This window comes from Spermophilus citellus, assembly GCF_964194105.1.
Source record: "Spermophilus citellus genome assembly, chromosome: 10".
Classification (NCBI taxonomy): Eukaryota; Metazoa; Chordata; class Mammalia; order Rodentia; family Sciuridae; genus Spermophilus; species Spermophilus citellus.
Window position 1 is genome coordinate 41,030,280 of NC_138197.1, and position 20,503 is coordinate 41,050,782.

At 36.1% G+C, this 20,503-nt stretch overlaps 1 protein-coding gene across 1 annotated transcript; it reads right to left on the bottom strand.

The window, feature by feature from the left end:
• Nucleotides 1-5,358: 5,358 nt before the first annotated feature.
• Nucleotides 5,359-19,534, bottom strand: WBP11 (WW domain binding protein 11). Its single transcript, XM_081310205.1, has 12 exons — nucleotides 19,184-19,534; nucleotides 17,346-17,459; nucleotides 16,908-16,939; nucleotides 15,662-15,755; nucleotides 14,413-14,609; nucleotides 13,013-13,146; nucleotides 12,648-12,847; nucleotides 11,804-11,995; nucleotides 9,480-9,581; nucleotides 8,804-9,097; nucleotides 7,686-7,868; nucleotides 5,359-6,385 (listed from the first exon to the last, which is right to left on the bottom strand). The coding sequence occupies exons 2-12, from the start codon at nucleotides 17,407-17,409 to the stop codon at nucleotides 5,952-5,954; spliced, it is 1,926 nt and encodes a 641-aa protein (XP_081166331.1). The 5' UTR covers nucleotides 17,410-17,459; nucleotides 19,184-19,534; the 3' UTR covers nucleotides 5,359-5,951.
• Nucleotides 19,535-20,503: the final 969 nt, after the last annotated feature.

Genomic DNA, 20,503 nt, shown 5'->3' on the forward strand with positions numbered 1-20,503 from the left:
TAACATTATATTCCATTTATTCCTAGTAATCAATCATATCTTATATTTTCATTTGTATATACTTATATAATTATATATATTTAAATTTGTGTATAAGTACCATGACCATGACCTCACTTTCCCTTCCTTCTTACATTCCACCTCCCCTCCCACGGCCCAAATGGAAGACAGATGACAAGAAAGTCCAATGATGTAATCACTATAATTTAGCCTCTTGGGACCTTAGAGAGGGGTGGAAAAGTGTGAAGAGGGGATTTAGAGGGGCTGACTTCTAAGTTGTCTGAATAAAATGTGAGTTGGTACCCCCTGCCATGGGAGAAGAATGTTGCTAGACCTTTCATAGCATGAAAAGTTAGCTCCTTACAAAACCTTGGTGTACAGTGTGTTGTCACAAGAACAAACAGGACAGATGGAATCCCTGTGTTCCTGAAGCTTTCACGAGCAGTCCTTAAGCAATGAATACATGTTTAGTTTCCAGCCTGTTCTGCCTTCTTCCTGTGCACCACTCACCAGCCATACAAAACTACGTCTCGTCTTTTCCAGTTATAGGGAATGGAGACAATAGAAATCACATTAGCTCCTCTTTGCTTCAGCCCATTGACTGGCCCAGGCAGACTTAATCTAACTGCAGGGAAGTCTGGAAAATGTAGAAGAGTAGATTAATTTGCTGAGTACCATTGGCTCTGTCATCATTCATTTGAGCATTATTATTATTTTTTTACTTCCTAGTTCTTAGTGTTTTCTTTCTTTTTTCCTTCTGTTGAACAAACTTGTAACATGGAGCCTGCCAGTCAACTGGGGTTCTCTTGAGACTTTTTGAGAGGAAAAGTGACACAAAAAGAGTTTGTATTATTAGCTAGTAGATATAAGCTAGCAGTATCTAAGCCCCTACAAGGAACTTAAAAAACATTCCGTTTGCCCAGTCTGGTGGTACATACCTGTAATCCCAGCTGCTCAGGATGCTGAGACAGGAAGATCACAAGTTCAAAGCCAGCCTGGGCAACTTAGACTCTATTTCAAAATGAAATAAAAATGGCTGGGGGTTAGCTTAGTGGTGGAGCACTCCTCTAGCAAGTGTGAGGTCCTGGAATTGATTCCCAGAACCACACACACACACAAACTTAAAAAATATTATATATATATATATATATATATATATATATATATATGTGTGTGTGTATTAGCTAGTATGTCTATATTAGCTTTTATATATATATACATACATATATACATATATATGTATACATATGTATGTATATGTGTGTGTGTTTATATATAAAACCTCCATCAAGCCAAGATGAAAATGTTATTCTCATTTAAAAAAATATTCAGTTTGTTTTTGCTGAGGAATCTGTGGTAAGAGGTTTATAAGAAGGTTATAAGAGTGGAGGTAAAGAACTCTGATTTGTTCTTATGTTCATATATTCCTATGTGCCAGTCATGAATTTATTACCTCTGGGCTCCAGATCGAAGCCTCAGAACCTTCTGAGATAACCATGAAATTCCTTCAGGCATTTTGCATTATAGTAAGGATGATGTTTTCTCACTATAGGGCACTGGAGGGGCATTGCAAGAGGAAAGGTGTTTTGCCATGAAAACATGGAATAAAGCAGACCATCTACTTACAGTGTGGTTTCCTGCAATGGAAGCAGCTTAGTGATAGATACTTTCTACAACTGGCAAAGTCCCAAATATTTACCATCTGGCCCTTCAGAGAAAGTTTGTTGATCCTTGCTCTATTCTATTAGTAGAAACAAAAATAAAAAATTCCCCTAACCACATGCATCTATTTAAATAACTGTTGTTCTACTAATTTTTCTTCATAAATGTTGTATTTTCATGATATTCTTTATTTTATTAAAAATGAACATATATCTCATGAAAAAACTTTTGAGTACAAATGTGAGTTTTAAAATACCTCTGCCTTTGATCTGGGTTGTTCAATAATAAAAACAATCTTGGGAAACATTGGATTTGTATTTGGTGTGTATTCTGCTTCCCTTCTCACTTAAGAAAGCCAACAAATATTTTTTTAAGGTATGATTTTCTCTGCAATAAGTTGCTAGGTACAGTGTTCTTTTTTTCTTCCAGAAAAAAAAGTTTAGCCTTTATAGAAATACTATATATGGCCTTTTCTTTTGTGGGTGATGTGTTTTATAAAGCCCAACAGAGTTTTAGAGCTATACCTTTGTTTTCCTCCCTTCTGTGTGAATCTGGCTTTCACCTTCCTTTTTTCTTTGCCTCACTCTCCATCTTATTGGGATCAAGTTTGCTGAGTGAATAATGAACAGTGTGGTTATTTGTTCTTCCTTGTGTTCTACATTTTTTCTGAGGTTCTATGAATATAAATGCTATTGTTTTCTTCATGAAATATTAAATGAGAATTATTATATATATAATTTTTAGAGTATTAATTCTCCTGCATATTTACCTCTTACAAATTGGATTCGTCGTAATAAATTACAATCACAACACTTCTTTTTAAACTTAAAATGTCAAAATGTCTAATGTGGGCAAGTATAGGTTAACATGTCAAGGAAAAATTTGGGATTCATGATCTTCTCTTTGCAGACTTCTGAAAGAAAGAAAGAAAGAAAAAAAAAAAACCAAAACCAAAAAGTTTTCTCTATTTGGTTGAAGCATCATTAGACCAATACTATATATTTGATATTCTTATTTTTTTTGAGAGAGAGAGAGAGAGAGAGAGAGAGAGAGAGAGAGAGAGAGAATTCTTTTAATATTTATTTTTTTAGTTTTTCGGCAGACACAACATCTTTGTATGTGGTGCTGAGGATCGAACCCGGGCCGCTCGCATGCCAGGTGAGCGCGCTACCACTTGAGCCACATCCCCAGCCCCGATATTCTTAAACTTATAGAAAAAATGTTTCCATTTGCTTTAAATTTTTTGAAAAAATTCAACACATCAAAGTTATAGAGAAAATGAGTGTCTTCACCAGCATGTGGCATGTATTGCTGTCAATCCTTTTCCCAAAATTATTATAACATAGTTCTTTAAAAAATTAACTTTGAAAAGTACAGTATTCAAAGTTTTAGACAGATACAGACCTTGAAATTTACTCCCTGAAATTTCCCCAGGTCATTAAATTTACTCCCTGAAATTTCCCCATGTATCATCTCCTGATACACCATTCACCACTGAGTTTCTGGTGCCTTGCTCCCAGTAGTTTCTCCTGTGGAATTAACTTTATACTTTGGCTCATGCCCACCAAATCCTCAGGTACCTCATTCCATCAATTACCCTTTCATAATTTCTCCCTCTCTACTGGCTATTGCCTCCCTGCAAAGTGTGTTGAATAAGCAATACCCTTCCATTTGCAAAACCCCATCTTTCCCCTTTTGCTCTCTGTCCTCTTTCCTTCAAAGATAAACTATAAGCCCCTGGCAGAGAGAACTTAAGTGGGCAGTTATTTTGGCCTCATAAAAGTTCCAACTCCAATTTTTGTCAAAGGTTCTTATTTCTGAGGTTATAACTGGCACTCTCCCCCCAACTCATTTATACCTTCCTGAACCTAGGACCTAGATATGTAAAAATTATGTGTGGCTCTGCTTGGTGACAAATTTTGAGTCCCAGAAGTCAGGTCATTAGGCTCATCCTCCCAATAATTTCTGATTTAGATATTATAACTCCTAATTTGAGTCAGATATAAAGCAGGTGTGTAGTGTGAAGGATGTGGTGACTGGTGTGGTATCTAATGGTCTTAAGAAATTACTTGGGTACAATAAAAAACAATTTAAAAATATTTTTAAATAACCCTTCTGTCTATAAATAAATAAGAAGCTATTTTTAAAAGTGGCACAAACTAGAAAATACAAGTTCAAGAATGAAAACTAAACAGTACCTTGAATAACATCTAGGGCTGTCTGCTGCTGCTTCATGCCATGGCAGAGTTATTATTGTGGGATCCTTAATTCACATTTTACAGCTCAGGAGAGTTAGTCATTTCAAAATGACTTTAAGGGACAATTATTGTGTAACAAATCAGTGATTTGTTAAGGAAACAGTACCAAGTCTACCCACATACCTGAGCAAATATTTGTATCCAGCTTCTATTTCATAGCAGTGATCTAATCAAACACTTGTGAAATCACAATATAAATTATGACCATAACAAAAGTTTACCCAGAATTAGAACTGTTGATTCTACTTCTCTGCAGATGCAGTTTACAAACTAAATTTGTAGGATTTTTACCACTAAAATGATTTTGAAAAAACTTGCAAAATATTAGGTAATATCTTTAAAATGCCAAATGCTTTCCTACATTACTTGAAACAGAAATCTCTCCCAGATATATAAATTTCAAGCAAGGTTATCTGTCCTTAAGCACACACCAATCACAGGAATGAAGAAGTTCAGATTTCAGGGATTGCTTCAGAAGAAATCAGCTATGATAAAATAATAGCCTTATTGTATCACTGCATTACCTTTTAGGATACCACCAATCTTTGATGGTATGAGATTTGCACAAAAAGTCATTTAAGATACAGTAAAGTAAGGTGGATTTAGCCTAAACACAATCCATACATTGGGTATGTCTGTGTATAACATTGATATGGACGTAACAGTAGTATGGACATAAGTAAATAATATAAGGAGCAGCAGCCCCCGACAACCAGGCCACTGGATAAATCATGAACACTTTTCAAGTTGCAACACTCTCAAATGTGAAATACTAAAAATACCTGAGTCATCTCCCAGGATTACTGGGTATATAAAAAGTATTTTGTAAAAAAAAAAAAATATATATATATATATATATATCAATGCTAATTAATAGTGTTAAACATTCTAATTAATGTTTTAATCTAAAAACACATACACTTCATCATTCAAAACAGGAAATAGTAACCCTTTCTGATTTTCTAATAGCTTAGAAATGGCTTAAAATGGCCTTTGCTGGCCAGGCAAGGTAGCCTGTAACTCCAATGGCTCAGGTAGCTGAGGCAGGAGTTCAAAGCCAGCCTCAGTAACAGCAAAGTGCTAAGCAACTCAGTGAGACCCTGTCTCTAAATAAAATAGATGTGGAGATGTGGCTTAGTGGTAGAGCACCCCTGGGTTCAATTCCTGGTACAAAAAAAAAAAAAAAAAAAGCAATAAAAGGTGAGTCATAGTATTTGTAATAAATACCCTTCAATTTTTCTAAAGCCAATATGATACTCTTGAAGAAAAACTTTTTTCTTTAGCCCCTAAAATTTTAAAATTACTTTTTGCCATGATTTCAATAAGATTCTTATTCTGTACCTGAAACAATAGTTCCTTAAACTCAAGTTTTAAATACTTGTTTTTTTTTTATGCCCATAAAACTAATATTGTTTAAACATTACTATTAACACAGAGATACCTTGGTGTAGAACATTTATTTTATTTTTTTTCCATGAAACACTCAAAGTTCAGATCAGTGGGAAATAATTTTAATCAAATAATTGTACATTTTCTTCCCACATATCCTGCTTTGTATTAGGAAATGACATTGTGATCCATTTCACTACAAGTAAAATTATTACAAAATATTTACAGGAAAATATTAAAAATAACTCAAACACAAAAGGCAAGATGAAATAAACTGGGTTTTCAGAAATCTCTACTCCAGTGCCCACAGCACACAAGAAGAGAGTAAAAACAAATAAGTAACTAAGACTCCCCTGATCACAAATTTCCAAAGAACTGGAGAAGGGGAAGAAACTGGATGAAGATGGTAGTGTGAAAGGAAATGGATGTTAGCAGCACTGCTGCAATAGCCAATCTATTCTGAGTGAAATACCCTCTTATGTGCAGTAAATTCTGAACAAGGCTGTATTTTAGGATTTTCCTTGAACTGAAATTAGAAAATACCCTGACAGTGGAAGTAGCTCTTTCACCTAAGTTTAATAAGAGCCTCTTGCTCCACGAACCACTGTAGTGAACAGAAGCCTGTTCTGACATCAAAAGCTGTCACAGCAGCCCTTCCATTTCTTTCATGAAAGCTTCATAAACATCATCTTTAGTTTGTACTGAAACAGGGACAGAAGGACCAGATTTGGGGGCTGCTTTGGCAAGAGGCACAGCAGAATCATCCTCTGACTTTCTTTGGGGAGTAGCAGTAGCCCCTTTATTCTCCCGACGTACCCTCAGTGCAGTGGGCACAAATCGAGTAATTTCTGCCTTGGGATTAGTGATCTGTGGCTTGGCACTGATGGTTGCTGTGGCTTTCTTCTCAATGGTGGCTGCACTTGTATCATCCGCCTTGGGTCGCTGAATCAAGTTGGGTGGGGCACTCAACACCCCCGGATTCGGCAAGGGAGCTGGTGGGAAAAGCCCAGGTGGGGCAGGTCCAAGTGGAGGCACCAAAGGTGGGCGCATCATGCCAGGGCGAGGTGGAGGGATGCCTAAAACAACAAAACAAAACAGGCAGGATGAACACAAGAACCAATATAACTTAAATGCTATTAAGGATGACTAAACACAGGTGGATTAAAATTTTTTTGAAACAGATAACAATTTACTGAAAATAAGCTCAACTGTTATTTGAAAGTTAGGAATATATTCTGATGGTAAAGAATAAAACAACTTTCACTTTCAGCCTGTGCCCCTGTACTTATAGTTTTCCTAATTAATGATCTACTTGAAAATATTGAGCAAAATTGATTATACCAACTGGTTCCAAAGTCTACTTCAAATCTGATGGCCCAGATGCTATTCTGGCTATATGGTGCAGATGGCCAAGGTCAGGGGCTGCTGTTCCTTGCATTATTTACTTAAAAGGCAACTTAAGGGGCTGAGGATGTGGCTCAAGCGGTAGCGTGCTAGCCTGGCATGCGTGCAGCCCGGGTTCGATCCTCAGCACCACATACAAAGATGTTGTGTCTGCCGAGAACTAAAAAATAAATATTAAAAAATTCTTTCTCTCACTCTCTCTTTAAAAAAAAAATAAAAATAAAAGGCAACTTAAGTGGGAAGGGAATAAAAATATGACTCAGGCTTTTAAATGATCATGGAATGATAGACTGTTACTAATCAAATTCCATTACCATTAAAAAGAACTCAAGTCCTACTGATGGTTTAGACATAAAATGGTCATACCCAAACCTGCAGATTTTAACTTTTTTCAAATACCACTTTTAAGATTGAATATATTGTACCATATTTTATCAAATTTAAGATACTATTGATTATATAAACTCATAATTTTCTATCTCTACTAAGAAAGAAATTAAAAGCCTAAGCTGAACTGTTCAAAAGGAGACTTTTATATTAAACTAGACTATTCAGAGTAGTAAACAAAACAAAAATCAAACCAAACCACCCAAAACAAAAAAAATTTGCCACATAATACAAGCCCACAAGGAACTCTGCAGGTATAATTCTGCTGCTGGGTAGAGGGAGGGAAAAAAAATCTTCCCTGTGATTTTAAGCTTTAAGTTTGTACTCATGCAGACACATGGAACAACATCATAATTATAACTATAATCAAAAAGTAGAAAAGTCTCAAATAGAAAATCTAAAGTGGTCTTTGGCTGAGAGAAATCCCTCAAGTGATAGGCCGAAGCAAATGCAAATACCCATGGGAAGAACTCTACTTCAATCTAGGGCAATAACAACTGCAATATAGTGAAATGTGACAATATATCTAGAAGCAAATAAAATTTACAGTAGAATGTTTTTGTTACAGAAAACTGAAAGCTTCACCTGGAGGTGCAGGGGGAGGTAGCCTTGGTGGGGGTCCCCGTGGAGGAGGGCCAGGAGGCAGACCAGGAGGTGGACCTGGGGGAGGGCCAGGGGGTCGGCCTGGTGGTGGTCCTGGAGGTAAAAGTCGTGGTAAAGGCCCTCGAAGTCCTGGCATTCCAGGAGGTCTCAAAAATGGAGGAGCCCCTGAAAAGAGAAAAATGATAAATTAATGTCAAACATTACATGAAGTAATAATTGTGGTATAAAGGCAACTCAAATATTGTTTGACTTATCACTTTAACTCCAAATTAGATAACTTACAAAGCTCACTGAAAATATGTGGAAACAATTCATTCAACAAATACATATACAAGGCACCAGAAAAAAGGTTAGATTTGTTATGGATCATTATTTTCATTTCCCAACACCACCAAAAAAAGTAGTCAGAGCTCTGCTGGGCTGGAAATATATTATAATATAATATATTATAGTTATAATATAAGCAAGATGCTTTACAAACCGTATAAAATTCAATAAGATATAGACAGAGACCACTGAGGATGTGAGATAAGTTATTTTGTTTTATACTAATCAGAAAAAGGTTAGCTCTATTTAAGACAACTTAATTGACTGACTGTAGAATGAAGAACTAAGATTCTAAATAGACAAGAAGTTCTCTATGTTGTTCCAAATCTCATACATTTAAGCCAACACTTGGTACACTAATTACTTTATATCTATGAAATAACTATAACTGAAAAACCTATAATTTAGTAATTCATAACCTAAGAAGAAAATGAGATAGCACTAACTGTGCCCCAGTCCCACCTGCTATCAATTTGGAATTAGGTCACTATATGTAATAAAAATACTAAAGAAAGCACAGTTACAAGTTTGTGCTGTCAAAATAAGAACCTTGAAAAAGGAAGAGCTCCGATAAAAACAGGTGGTTGTTAAAAAACAGTTGCAAAAAACACTTTAGAAATGAACAAGCATTTATCCTTTGCAAATCCTTCATACCATAAGAGAATTCCATTAAGAGGAAACAAGAAAACATCAATATTAATGATGTATGTTTTTTTTTGAATGATTCCATTTTAACCTCATTAAATACTTATTCACGCCATTTAAGTGCTTACCTGGAGGTGGTCCAGGAGGAAGGCCCGTGGGTGGCCCAGGAGGTCGTAAAGGTGGAGCAGGTGGTGGTCCAAGAGGAGGTGGTCCTGGCATGGGAGGTGCTTGTATCTGAGAAGGAGGAACAGACTGCGGGGGAGCCTGCTGCTGTGAAGAAGCAGTAGAAGTGCCATCAGAATGAGGGTCCTCTTTATGCTGTTTTTGTGATTGTTTTTCTGCTTCAGAATCATCAGAATCATCTTCTTCATCATCCTCTGAAAATTCCTCTACTTCCCGTCCTTCCTCTGGGATTTCCTGACCTGAAAGAAATTTTTAAAACACATTTTTATTGTTTGCAGCCTAGAGAATGACAATGACTGAATAAATATGTTCTTAAAATTAACAACCAAACAGTCTTCTTTAATAAACTACTTAGATGTGGAAGAATAATAGCCTTCTGCTCATCCATGCTAGTGTAGTACAGTGGTATAAACCCTGGTTTTAGGACAAGACAGAGCCCAATCATTTAACAATAATGTAACTTGGGGCAGCCTACCTAATGTCTTCAAACCTTAAATTTTTCTGAAGGATAAATTTACTATTTACTTCAGAGGTGCTGAGATATTAAATAGAAAAATGCACACAAAGCAAATGGCATAAGAAAATACCAAAAGGTGATTCACCTTTCCTTCCCTGCCTTACCCGCCATTCGAAGCATCATGGCTTGAAGAGGAGTCAGCTCCTTCATGTTCTTCTTTTTCTTCCTTGATTTTCCAGGCATATCTGCAAATCGTACACTCAGACCTAATGGACAAGGGAGGGTGGGAGTGGGGTGGATAGGGATCAATAATACATTCAGTAAATGTTCACCATGTAATAAACATCATGTAACGTTCTACATTTGACTGTAATCCATTACTTGTCAGGATATAAGTGCACAGAGATATCTATACTAAAATGCTAATTGGTGGTTAGTATATAATGGTGCTATAATGATTTAAGATTCATAAAATTTTAAAAATTAAAGAATACTATCAACATCTTATCAGTAAAACTGAACATCCGGATAAAATACATTAATTTTCTATAAAAATATAAATTAATATATCCAAGTCATGGAGCTAGCATAACCTTGATAACAATACTAACCTATTGGTCAACATAACATACAAGCAAATGAATCCAGAAAAGTTTTACAAGAAAAATACATCATAAGCAAGCAGGGATGGTCCCAGAAATTGAAGATGATTTAACAGTATAAAAGCTAGTAACTGAATTCACTACAATAAACAACTTAAAGAGAAACAAATGAAAAACCACCTTGCCACTCCAATAGATGCTTAAAACATATGACCAAAAAAAGGAAGAAAAACAAAAAACAATTTAAAAAAATACTTAAACTAGAAAACAGAATTCTTGACAAAGGCTATCCACTAGACATTGTTATACATCATACTTAAGGGTACACTAGCAGCAGCATTTTGAGTTGGTAAACATTTGAGGAGGATCATGAAAGCAGGGCTTTAGTTTGTTTATCCTATATCCCTAGTGACTAGAAAAATGCCTTGCTTATAATAAAAACTCAGTAAAAATTAGCTGATAGAGTACCAAATCATAGTTGGGATAGCTACTTTCATAATATGTGCTAATGAACATATATAAGAAAAAAACAGTTGGCAGAAAAAGAGAAAAATAAGGCAAGACACCACATAGTTCCAGAAAAAAATGGGAGCAGCTGTGGTTGTAATTGTTTTCTACTTTCTAGTACTAACTCCCACCTAAGAATCTTTCCACCTAAGAATCTTCTTATTTTCCAATGTCAGGTGTAACACTTTTTCACTAGATTTTCCACTTGTAATTGTGATTTTTAAAGAAACAGCAGGAGAAAATTTGTCATCATTATAATATTAGCATTGTATACTAATACTGTATAAGAACACTGTGCTATAGGCTACAAAAACAATTCCATAAAAGTAGCTCCAAAACTAATGAGGTTTGATAGAACTAGTATATTTTATGCATTGCTCAGTACCTATTATAATAAAAATTTCTTGACAAAAAACATATATTATGTTTTGATAAAATATGGTTCTTGATTCCACTTACAAATGTACCTGAATTATAATTATGATCCTGGTTCATGTAAGATACCATGAACATAGAAAATTCAAAGGGATTCCAAAACAGATATTTAAATAAACTTATTTTAAGCTAGGAGTGGTGGTGCACATCTGTATTCTCAGTGACTCAGGAAATTAAAGCAGGAAGATTACGAGTTCAAAACCAGCCTCAGCAACTAATGTGAACCAGTCTAAAAATATAAAATTAAAAAAAAGGGGACTGTGGCTGTGGCTCAGTGGTAGAGTGCTCGCCTGGTATGCATGAGGCACTGGGTTCAATCCTCAGCACCATATAAAAATAAAATAAAGGTATTGTGTCTACAACTAAAAATTAAAAAAAAAAAAAAAGGGTTAGGGATGTAGCTCAGTGGTAGAAGCACCCCGGGTTCAATCCCTACCCAATACCCCCTCTCACACAAAAAGCTTATTTTAAAATGACAACAATATGCTTTCCTATAGCATATCTTTATGCTGCTGTATAGTTACCTTTTTACCTCAAAATGGATTTCATACCTTAAAAAACAAAAAAACTACACTTTTAAAAAATGTATGTAGTTAAATACTATTGACATACTATTGCATGTCAAAAATTTTCAAAATATTTATATAGGTAGGCGTAAGGCTATAATCTCAGATACTAGGAGGCTGAGGCAAGGAGGATCACAAATTCAAAGCTAGCCAAAGCAATTTAGTTAAGACCCTGACTCAAAAATTAAAAAGCACTAAGGCTGTGTAATTCAGTGGTAGAGTTCCTTGGTTTCAATCCCTAGCACTACCACCAAAAAGTGCATATGAATATACGGAGTGGGGGTGGGAGTATAAAAATGAACATAACTTGATGATCTTAGGAACTTTAGCTGTGTGCCATTTATTGATCAATAATATAGAATGTTCATCTGTACATACCTGACTTTTTTTCTTCATTATTGTCTCTCTCACTATCATCACGGTGCACAAATTCATCCCCCTCACTTTCTCCATCCGATCTGTCAGTGTCACTGTCATCACTACTGTCATCGTGCTTATCCTGATCCATGTCCTCAGGATAGCCATCATCTTCACTAGTACTGGACACATCATCATCATGACCCCGTTGAGCTGAAAAGGGAAAAAAGCAAGCAACAAGTACCATGATTAGATGTCCACTACATGGTCCCAGAAATGCAGAAAATTATGCTATGTACCTCAGAATATAACTTAATTGCTCAGATAAAAATTCTGCATATAATCTCAGTCATTCATACAGTCTGACATTATTCTTATTAGGTAACAATTTTCAATACTTCTTATTTTTGGTCATTTAAGTTTTTTTTTTAAAGGTTCAAATTTGAAAATACATCCTATTTAGAATCAATCATGCTTATATAACTACACAATCAGTGATTATCAGTGATTATACAATGATGTTCAAAACTGATGACAATACAGCTGAAAGGGAAATAGGTATTGTTAGAGTGTGACATCTCAGGTTGGGGGTATAACTCAGTTGGCAGAGTGCTTGCCTTGCATGTATAAGGCCCTGAGTTCAATCCCTAGCACACATACACAAAAAGGAAGAGTGGGACCTCTTTAGATACAGTATGATGCCTTTATTTGGGTAGATCCTATGATTTAACCATGTGAACACACATTGGCATGTAGATAGAACTTAAGGGTTCTAAGAGTGGTCAACAACATGTTAAATAGGGACAGCATGAAACACAATGGTGAAAAAGTCATAGAAGTTAAAGAATAGTTAGTCACTCCTTACCAAGTTCTGGACTATACAACATGTCTTCATCTCGCCTACGAGGGGGAAGATCTAGAGCAAAGCCCACTTTACGGCCATACATCTGCATGACTTGGGGAGGAGGTGGACCAGGTGGAGGGCCAGGAGGTTTTCTGCCAGGGGGCAAACGTGGAACACCATGTCCGAGAAGAGGAAGGATAGAAACTGCACGAGTTGGGGGTCTGTAAGGAAAATTTGGTAGTATCACAAAATGGAATTCATACTTAATCAAACAATACACTGATGACACTCACATCATCTTTTATTTTTCACTGCATGAATTTTGGCACTCCCCACTCAAATGGTGCTTTTAATAAGTGCTCTGTTTATGGTAACTGCTTCCATACCCATAGGCTGAGGTCTTCTTTAGGATGGAGGGTGGCTGGGCCCCAGGAAGTGGGATGTCCTGGATCAAGATGTTGGAAGGAGCATGCGGCATATCTGGCAAAGGAATACTCTCTACTTCCACATGCTGAGCATTCTGAAACACAGAAAATTCCAATAGTAGAAGAGGAAACTAATCCACAAATTCAATATCAAAATTTCATGTCTGCTGTTTCATAGCCTCAATTTGTTTTCCAACTTAAATATCATGAAAAAACAAGAACCAAAAGCTTCAGTACTTCCAAAGCTTGTGTTAAAGAACTCAAATATTGGGCTAGTGTTGCAGCTTAGTGGGACAGTGCTTGCCTAGCTCGTGTAAGGAACTGGGTTTGATTCTCAGCACCACATAAAAAATAAAGGTACTGTGTCCACCTACAACTAAAAGAAAAAAAAAAATAAAAGAAAAAGAACTGAAATATTTTATCTCTTTCTCTGAAAGAACACAAAGTTGGTGGCTTTTTTTTCTCCCCTTTATTATCAGCTAATTATTTATGGATATGAAATAGCTGCTGTTTAGAGAAGTTCAACTGTTAACACTAACAGGGTAAATAGCGTAACAAAGCTACCCTATTTAATATTCTAGACAATAATATATGTCAATTAGCAAGTGGTATATACCCAGTGGTAGAGCTTGGGTTCTAAACTTAGTTTGGCTTTGTTGAGTTTCTACCCTACATTATCTGTAGGTAACCATGTTGCCTTAAGTTGCCTTATCTGCAAAAAAATGAAGCCCCCCAAACCTAACTTTACAAAAATTATACCATTTAGTCCCACCTCCCAATTTTAAAAGTAAAATTTACAGTGAAAGGTACAAATTCAATAAGATTTGACAAATGCATATGTTTCATACTCCTTTCTGATCAATCTCAAACTCCATCCTATGGCAAACAAAGTGAACACTGTTTTTCCTCCATAGATTAGTATTGCCTGTGCTAGAATTTCATACAAATGAAATAATAACTATAAAAGAACCACCTCATGCTTTTGAAATTTATCCAGGTTCTTTTAAAAAACTTTCTTTATCCTGGGTTATTCTGTGTATTAGTAGATCATTCCTTTTTGTTGCTAAGTAAAAATTCCAATATTGCTAAGTATATTCCATTGTATATTAGAGTTTGATTATTCATTATCATTATTTATGGACCTAGTCTATTTCCAGTTTTTTGGCTATTATTGTGCTGGCAAGCAAATTGATTTCTATAAACATAAGAGGATTAGATTTTCTGGCTCAAAAAGTAAGTTTTTGTTTAGTTTTGTAAGAAACTAATATGAAGAGGTTTAAAAATGATTAATTCTCCCTCTAACGTTTTAGATCAAACTTCAGTACAACATTTTAGCTTCTTCCTCCAGAGAAATTGATTACCTTGACAGCATCAAAATATTGGCTAAGTTGAGCCCTCTTCTGTTCATATTCTACTTCTAGCTTCCTCAATTCTTTGTAAATATCTGGATTCTCTTTTTCATAAAGTCGCAGAATACGTTCAAAAGTTTCACGCAGCTTTTTACGTTTGTCTTTCAGTACTTTCTCATTTAACTGTGGTTGTTGCACTGGGTTAAACTCTGAAAGAAAAAAAGATTATAAATCATAAACAAAGGGTTATATCATTTAGGTATTCATAGATTATAAAATTTAATAAAAACCTTCTGGAAAAAAATTGAATACAGACAACCATACTCTTCAATTTATTCAATGAACTATAATATTTTTAAAATTCACACTTTTTATTTTTTGGTGCTGAGAATCAAACTCACGGTCTTGTGCATGTTAAGCACATGCTCTGTCTCTGAGCTATACCCGTAGTCTAAAATTCCACCCATTTTAGATGGCCATTAATTTCACTTTCATTTCTCAGATATCATTTCGCTATAATAGAAATCAATTTATACTCCTCTATGCTGAAAACCTGCTGTAGCAGTTTTTACTAGACAGATCTGGGTTTATAGTCTACACTGGTCCTTCATTTAATTGTGAAATCTTGATTTTTAAAAATTTTATTCTCTGCTCTTTAACTTTGTCATCTGGTGAATGATGACATTAATTACCTTTTAACAAAGCTCCAATAATAAAATGGGATTACATTAAAATACCCAATGGTTTATTGGGACGTGAATCCATCATAAGTTGAGAAGCATCTTATTGCTCTTCCACATTCTTACCGATTGGTCAACTATCCTTTGAATATTCTTATTGAAAAAAGGGGAAACTGCCTTATATTCATAATTGCCTATATTTAGATTTTATACGGTTAATTGCCAACATTAAAAACCAAATGTCACAGACAATAAAACTCCAAGGTGATTTCATAAACCAGATTTGTCTTCTCTTGAAAAATTAGCTGGTCCAACTGGACTTTTGTTACTGTATAACCACAATTAGCTTAAGCTAAATAATGGCTACCCTCTTGTTTTTAAGATATGGGATCTCCAGTTTGCAACAGTCCCTACTCCATCTCTCCATATCATCTCCCTAACACTAAAACTAAATCTGTGTTAAATGACATCATGCTATTCTGTTTTTCTTAGGCTTATGCTGCTTTACACATTACCTGCTTTTCTGTGTGTATCAGACAACTGTAGCTGCTATAAAATCTTGACTTTTTATAAATTCTTACCCATTTCATCCAATTTCTCCATGTCCCGGATAATCTGTTTGGGGTCTTTCATCTTCAAAACTGCAGCTCGTACCATCATACGCTGTTTTTTGTTCTTAGAAAAACAAAAGAAAAGCAGAATGTTAAGAAACTGAACATCCATGAGTTTTTATTTCAAGAATCCATTTAAACAGAATTTAAAATTTCTCCTTGTTTTCTGATCACTTGTTTCAATTGCCAGATACAAAGCTATTTTTTTTTTGCTCTCAAAAATGTTAAGACTTTAGTAAAAAAGTTGTGCTTTTTAAGACAAATACTGCTTTTAACTTTGTGAGATCTTTAGTAGTTACATAACAGAAAGACTTTTCTTAAAACAAATGTTGCAGCTTAATCAAAAAAATCATAGGAAAAAGCTTTGCAAGATTATTAGTAACCCATAAAAGAAAAAAAAAAAAACCCACAATTGGAAATTATTAAAAATCAAAGTGCCCTCAGAGCTGGGGTTGTGGCTCAGCTCTAGAGTGCTCATCTAGCACATTTGAGGCCTTGGGTTCGATCTTCAGCATCACATAAAAATAAATAAAATAATGGTATTGTGTTCAACTACTTCTAAAAAATAAATATTAAAAAAAAACTAAGTGCCCTCAATGTGTTAAAACATGATACACTTCCTATTCTGCTGAAGTACTTCACTGCAAACTTAATCATGAAAATAAATATACAAAGCTATCTAGCATCACATTTATTTCCATTCACTAATCTAGTAGCTTTTAACAAAGCCATTATGTTTTGATAAGCAGTAAAAAAAGAATTATTGCTGGGCACGGTGGCACATGCCTGTAATCCCAGTGGCTTGGGAGGCTGAGACAGGAGAAGAATGAGTTTAAAGCCAGCCTCAGCAACTTAGTGAGGCCCCAACCAACTGAGACCCTGTTTCTAAATTAAATACAAAATAGAGCTGGGTATGTGGCTCAGTGGTAGAATGCCCATGGGTTCAATCCTTGGTACCAAAAAAAAAATGTCAAAAACATTTTTCAACTTATTGGGAAAGATAATAAAATACACAATGACATCATAAATAATCATGAATTTATCTGCAGTTTACTACCAATAAACAAATCTTGGTTAGTAAATTTTATGGTTTTTATCAAAAGCATAAAGCATTTTTTTCTGGCAGGAAATTGGAAATGTTATTCTGAAATCTACTAATCTCAAAAGATGTGCCAAAAATCACTTATAGCTATTCAAGATGCTTCTGAAGTCATACCTTTTTTAATTCTCTCTTCCGGGCTTCCTTTCCTTAAAAGGGAAAGAGGGAGAGAAGATACAATTTTTAAATCTTGTTGAGAAAAACTCACTAATCATGGCAACCCAAAATTTCAGGACATTAAGTTTCTTAGAAAACAATTATGAATCTTAACAAAAAGTTACCATAAATACTAAATAAGAGCTGGTAAAACCTAATTGGTTCAAAACTCCTCCGAATACATAAAGGTCTTAAGCCAATTCTACTTTGTCAAGTCAATATGGGTAGAAATTTATTGGCAAATTTAAAGTTTTAATCATGTGCCCACAAGAACTAGATGATTTCATACAATTTCCTCCTCCTATCACTGATCTTATAAATAAGTCACAATGAAACAGGTTCCTTATTAACTGCAATTTTTGATATCCTCTACTTCATTCCACACTGATAGACACTTACGGGCTTGGTCTGTAGGGTTCATAAATTTTCCACTCTTGGTGGATGATGTTGATCTCCGTCCCATGTTGACAATATGTATGGTTCACTTATTCATTTAAAAAAAAATAAACAAACCTGTTAAGACAAAGAAATAGATTACCTTTCCTATATTGATAACATTTCTTCCTTTTTAGTGTTCCTATCTCTGGAAAGAAACTTCCCTTTGATCATGAATTTTGTGAGACTGTGATCTTTTCTTAGTTTTGACTTTAGTACCCAAGAAAGATGGCCTCAACTTTCTTGACCACAAAAAAATTACATCTCTATTATTCTTTAGAAAGGTAAGGAGTCTGAAGATTACTTTATCATTAACTTATTAACATTTTCTGTATAAATAACAACACTGTCAATTGAAAAAAAAATCAACTAGAAATGTGCTAATAACATGACACAAATCACAAACAAAAGCTGTCACATTCTTCCTTTATTTACATGTAGGGTAAAAGAATAAAAAGGAAAAATGGGGGCAATGAATCTGGGCTTAAAGACAGTATCTTCCCCTTGCCCCTCTCCACTTTTTTTGACATATGTGCTATATATTTCCTGAGACATAAAAACTCATTAATTTAAGCCCATTCACTTTAGATTTAATTCTAATCTGAATAGAACTGACTCTCGTAAAAGCTTAAAATATAACCAAAAATGTAAATATCCAAAATCAATATTGTATTATATTAACAGAAATCCCAAAGACTTCTCCGCTGAGATATATGTTTCTTACTGGAATCTACTTGACTCGGGATTTATATTTTTTAAGGTAATTAAAAGTAATAACTGTGTTTAAGGAAAATATTTTTAAAATCACAACTTTTTTTTTGGTACCGGGGATTAACTCAGGGACCTTCAACCACTGAGCCACAACTCCAGCTCTATTGTGTATTTTATTTAGAGACAGGGTCTGAGTTGCTTAGCACCTCGAGGTTGCTGAGGCTCGTTTTGAACTATCTTCCTGTCTCAGCCTCCTGAGCCGCTGGGATTACAGGGGTGCGCCACTGTGCCCGGCTAAATTAAACCTTTTATTAACATCATTTTTTTCTCTTTTACACCCCCCCCCCGCGCCAAAATGAAGTTTTACTTTGGGAAACTTAGTCTTTCCAAAAATAAAGACTTACAAATTAGCTTTCTTTTTGAAAGTAGACACTTTTAAAGAGTGGGAAAGGGAAGATCAAAGGGCAAATTTTGGGGCAGATAATAGGATTGATTACCTTCCCTTTGCCCCCTTAAGATTTTGTCAGACCAGTTAATACGTTTCACCAAGTGTTCAACTGCTCCTATTTCTGCTAGATGTTTCACAGTTGTTCCAGCGGCAATTATTTTACCATGTTAAGTGTCCCCTTCTCAGAAAAACTGGGGGCCTGGGGAAGGGGCGGGAGAATATAAAGTGGATAATGGGGGAACCAGCACAATGGTACAAGTTCTTATATCTTCGAGTACCTTTATCTGTTTTTGTGTTTTCCTTTCTCATTTAAACCTCAGGCTCATATTTTGACCCTCTTCTCCCACAACTGGATCACAGGGCAGATATGAATTACAGAATTTTTACAGAAAATCGTGGAGCCTTATTCTACACAACTTTTCTGCCTAAAAGCTAAAAGTGGAGGCGATTGAGAAATCAGGCCGAAAAGCCGTGGGGAATTATTAAAAAAGTCAAAGAGGCTTCAAGGGACGGGGTCCAGGTCCACCAAAGGAGGCAACAGCAGCAACTGCCGAAACCATAGCGACGGTTGATACTGGACTCGAGGTACAAGACGTCAACCTGAGGCAACCGCTCTACGTGCTTAGGAAGCGGCAATACCCACCTGGCGAAGTAACCACGTAGCCGCTGGATGCTACCCAACGCCAGGCCCAGGAATCCTCCAGTCTGCTGCTCGGGAGATCCCAACTGGGAAGAGGAAGGGCCGGGTAAAGGGGCCTGGTGTCCCCAGGGCAACCGCGCGGGCCCTAGGAATGGACCGGAGAGATGAAGAAGCGGAGTAAAGCAATCCCATGTACTCACAGCACTGCTGGGCTCCCAGGACTGCGAGAAGCCGGAAGGGGGCGATTCCGGGCCCCTTTCACTTCGTAGGGGCCTTCACCTCCGCCACTCGGTCAACCACCTAGCCACCGCCATCTTGAAACCTCGCGCCCCACCGCCATCCTTACGTCACTTCCTATCCCTAGGGTCGATGATCTCTTAGCGTTGTTCTGTAGTGGAACCGTAGATAGCGCTCAAGAACTACAGGACTAGAGGCTTTTCCGCTATAAAAGAATGCCCCATTGGCTGGTTATAGGCTAAAAGCCCGCCCACGTCGATTGACACTTTATAGTCCAATAGGAATAAGAAAAAGAAAGTCCATATCTGATTGGCTGTTTATTTTGCCTCTCGGGTCGGGGGCGTTCTGACTAAATTACCACAAGTCTGTTGAGCCGTGCGATTCCGGTGCATTTGGAAAACGGAGGTGTTTTGGCCTCTTTCTATCCACGGAATTGTGTTAATTGTTGGATTTTCGTATTTCTTATAATGTAAACGGGCGCAATCTTTTGTGAGTGTCGCCATTTGAAAACGAGTTGAATAACACTTGCCACTGAATTTAATGTGCTTTGTAAGCCTCTGGTTATCCCATGTGGGCGCCTGGGGCATCTGGGATTCAGTAGTCTTATCAATACAGAGAACGTTCGTTTATTTGTTCGCCTCAAACAAATAAATCTATGCCCGTATTAGCGGCTCAAATTGATAATCTACAAGATGGAGAAAATGTGGGGACACACGTGCAGTTAGTTTTAAATTTACGAGTGGCGAAGTGCACAAGTAGGGATACAGCTGTAATTTTAAATTTACAGGTGATGAGATTGGTACGTATCGGCTCCCTTCCGAACTCATCTTTTCACCAGCTGAAAGCCCTTTATGAGGTCACTAACTCAGGATTACTTATGTCTAGACTTCCCCCTTCCCTTCTATACCTTTTTATTTAAGACTCCTTTCCATCTGTTCTCCTTAAAGGTAGGTTAAGTGTTTAAAAATTCTGCTGTTAAGAAACATGCTTTGTTATTTGTGATCTTAATCCAAGTCCACTAACAGAAAACAGATATAGGCAAATTCTAATTATAAATATTTCAAAACATTGATGGAAACCCATTTA

Coding starts and splice junctions, on each gene's coding strand:
- WBP11 (XM_081310205.1), bottom strand. CDS start 17,409: ATGGGACGGAGATCAACATCATCCACCAAGAGTGGAAAATTTATGAAC. Junction 12,848..13,012: donor AAGAAGACCTCAGCCTATGG/GTATGGAAGCAG, acceptor TTTTCCTTACAG/ACCCCCAACTCGTGCAGTTT. Junction 6,386..7,685: donor ACCTCCCCCTGCACCTCCAG/GTGAAGCTTTCA, acceptor TTGTTGTTTTAG/GCATCCCTCCACCTCGCCCT.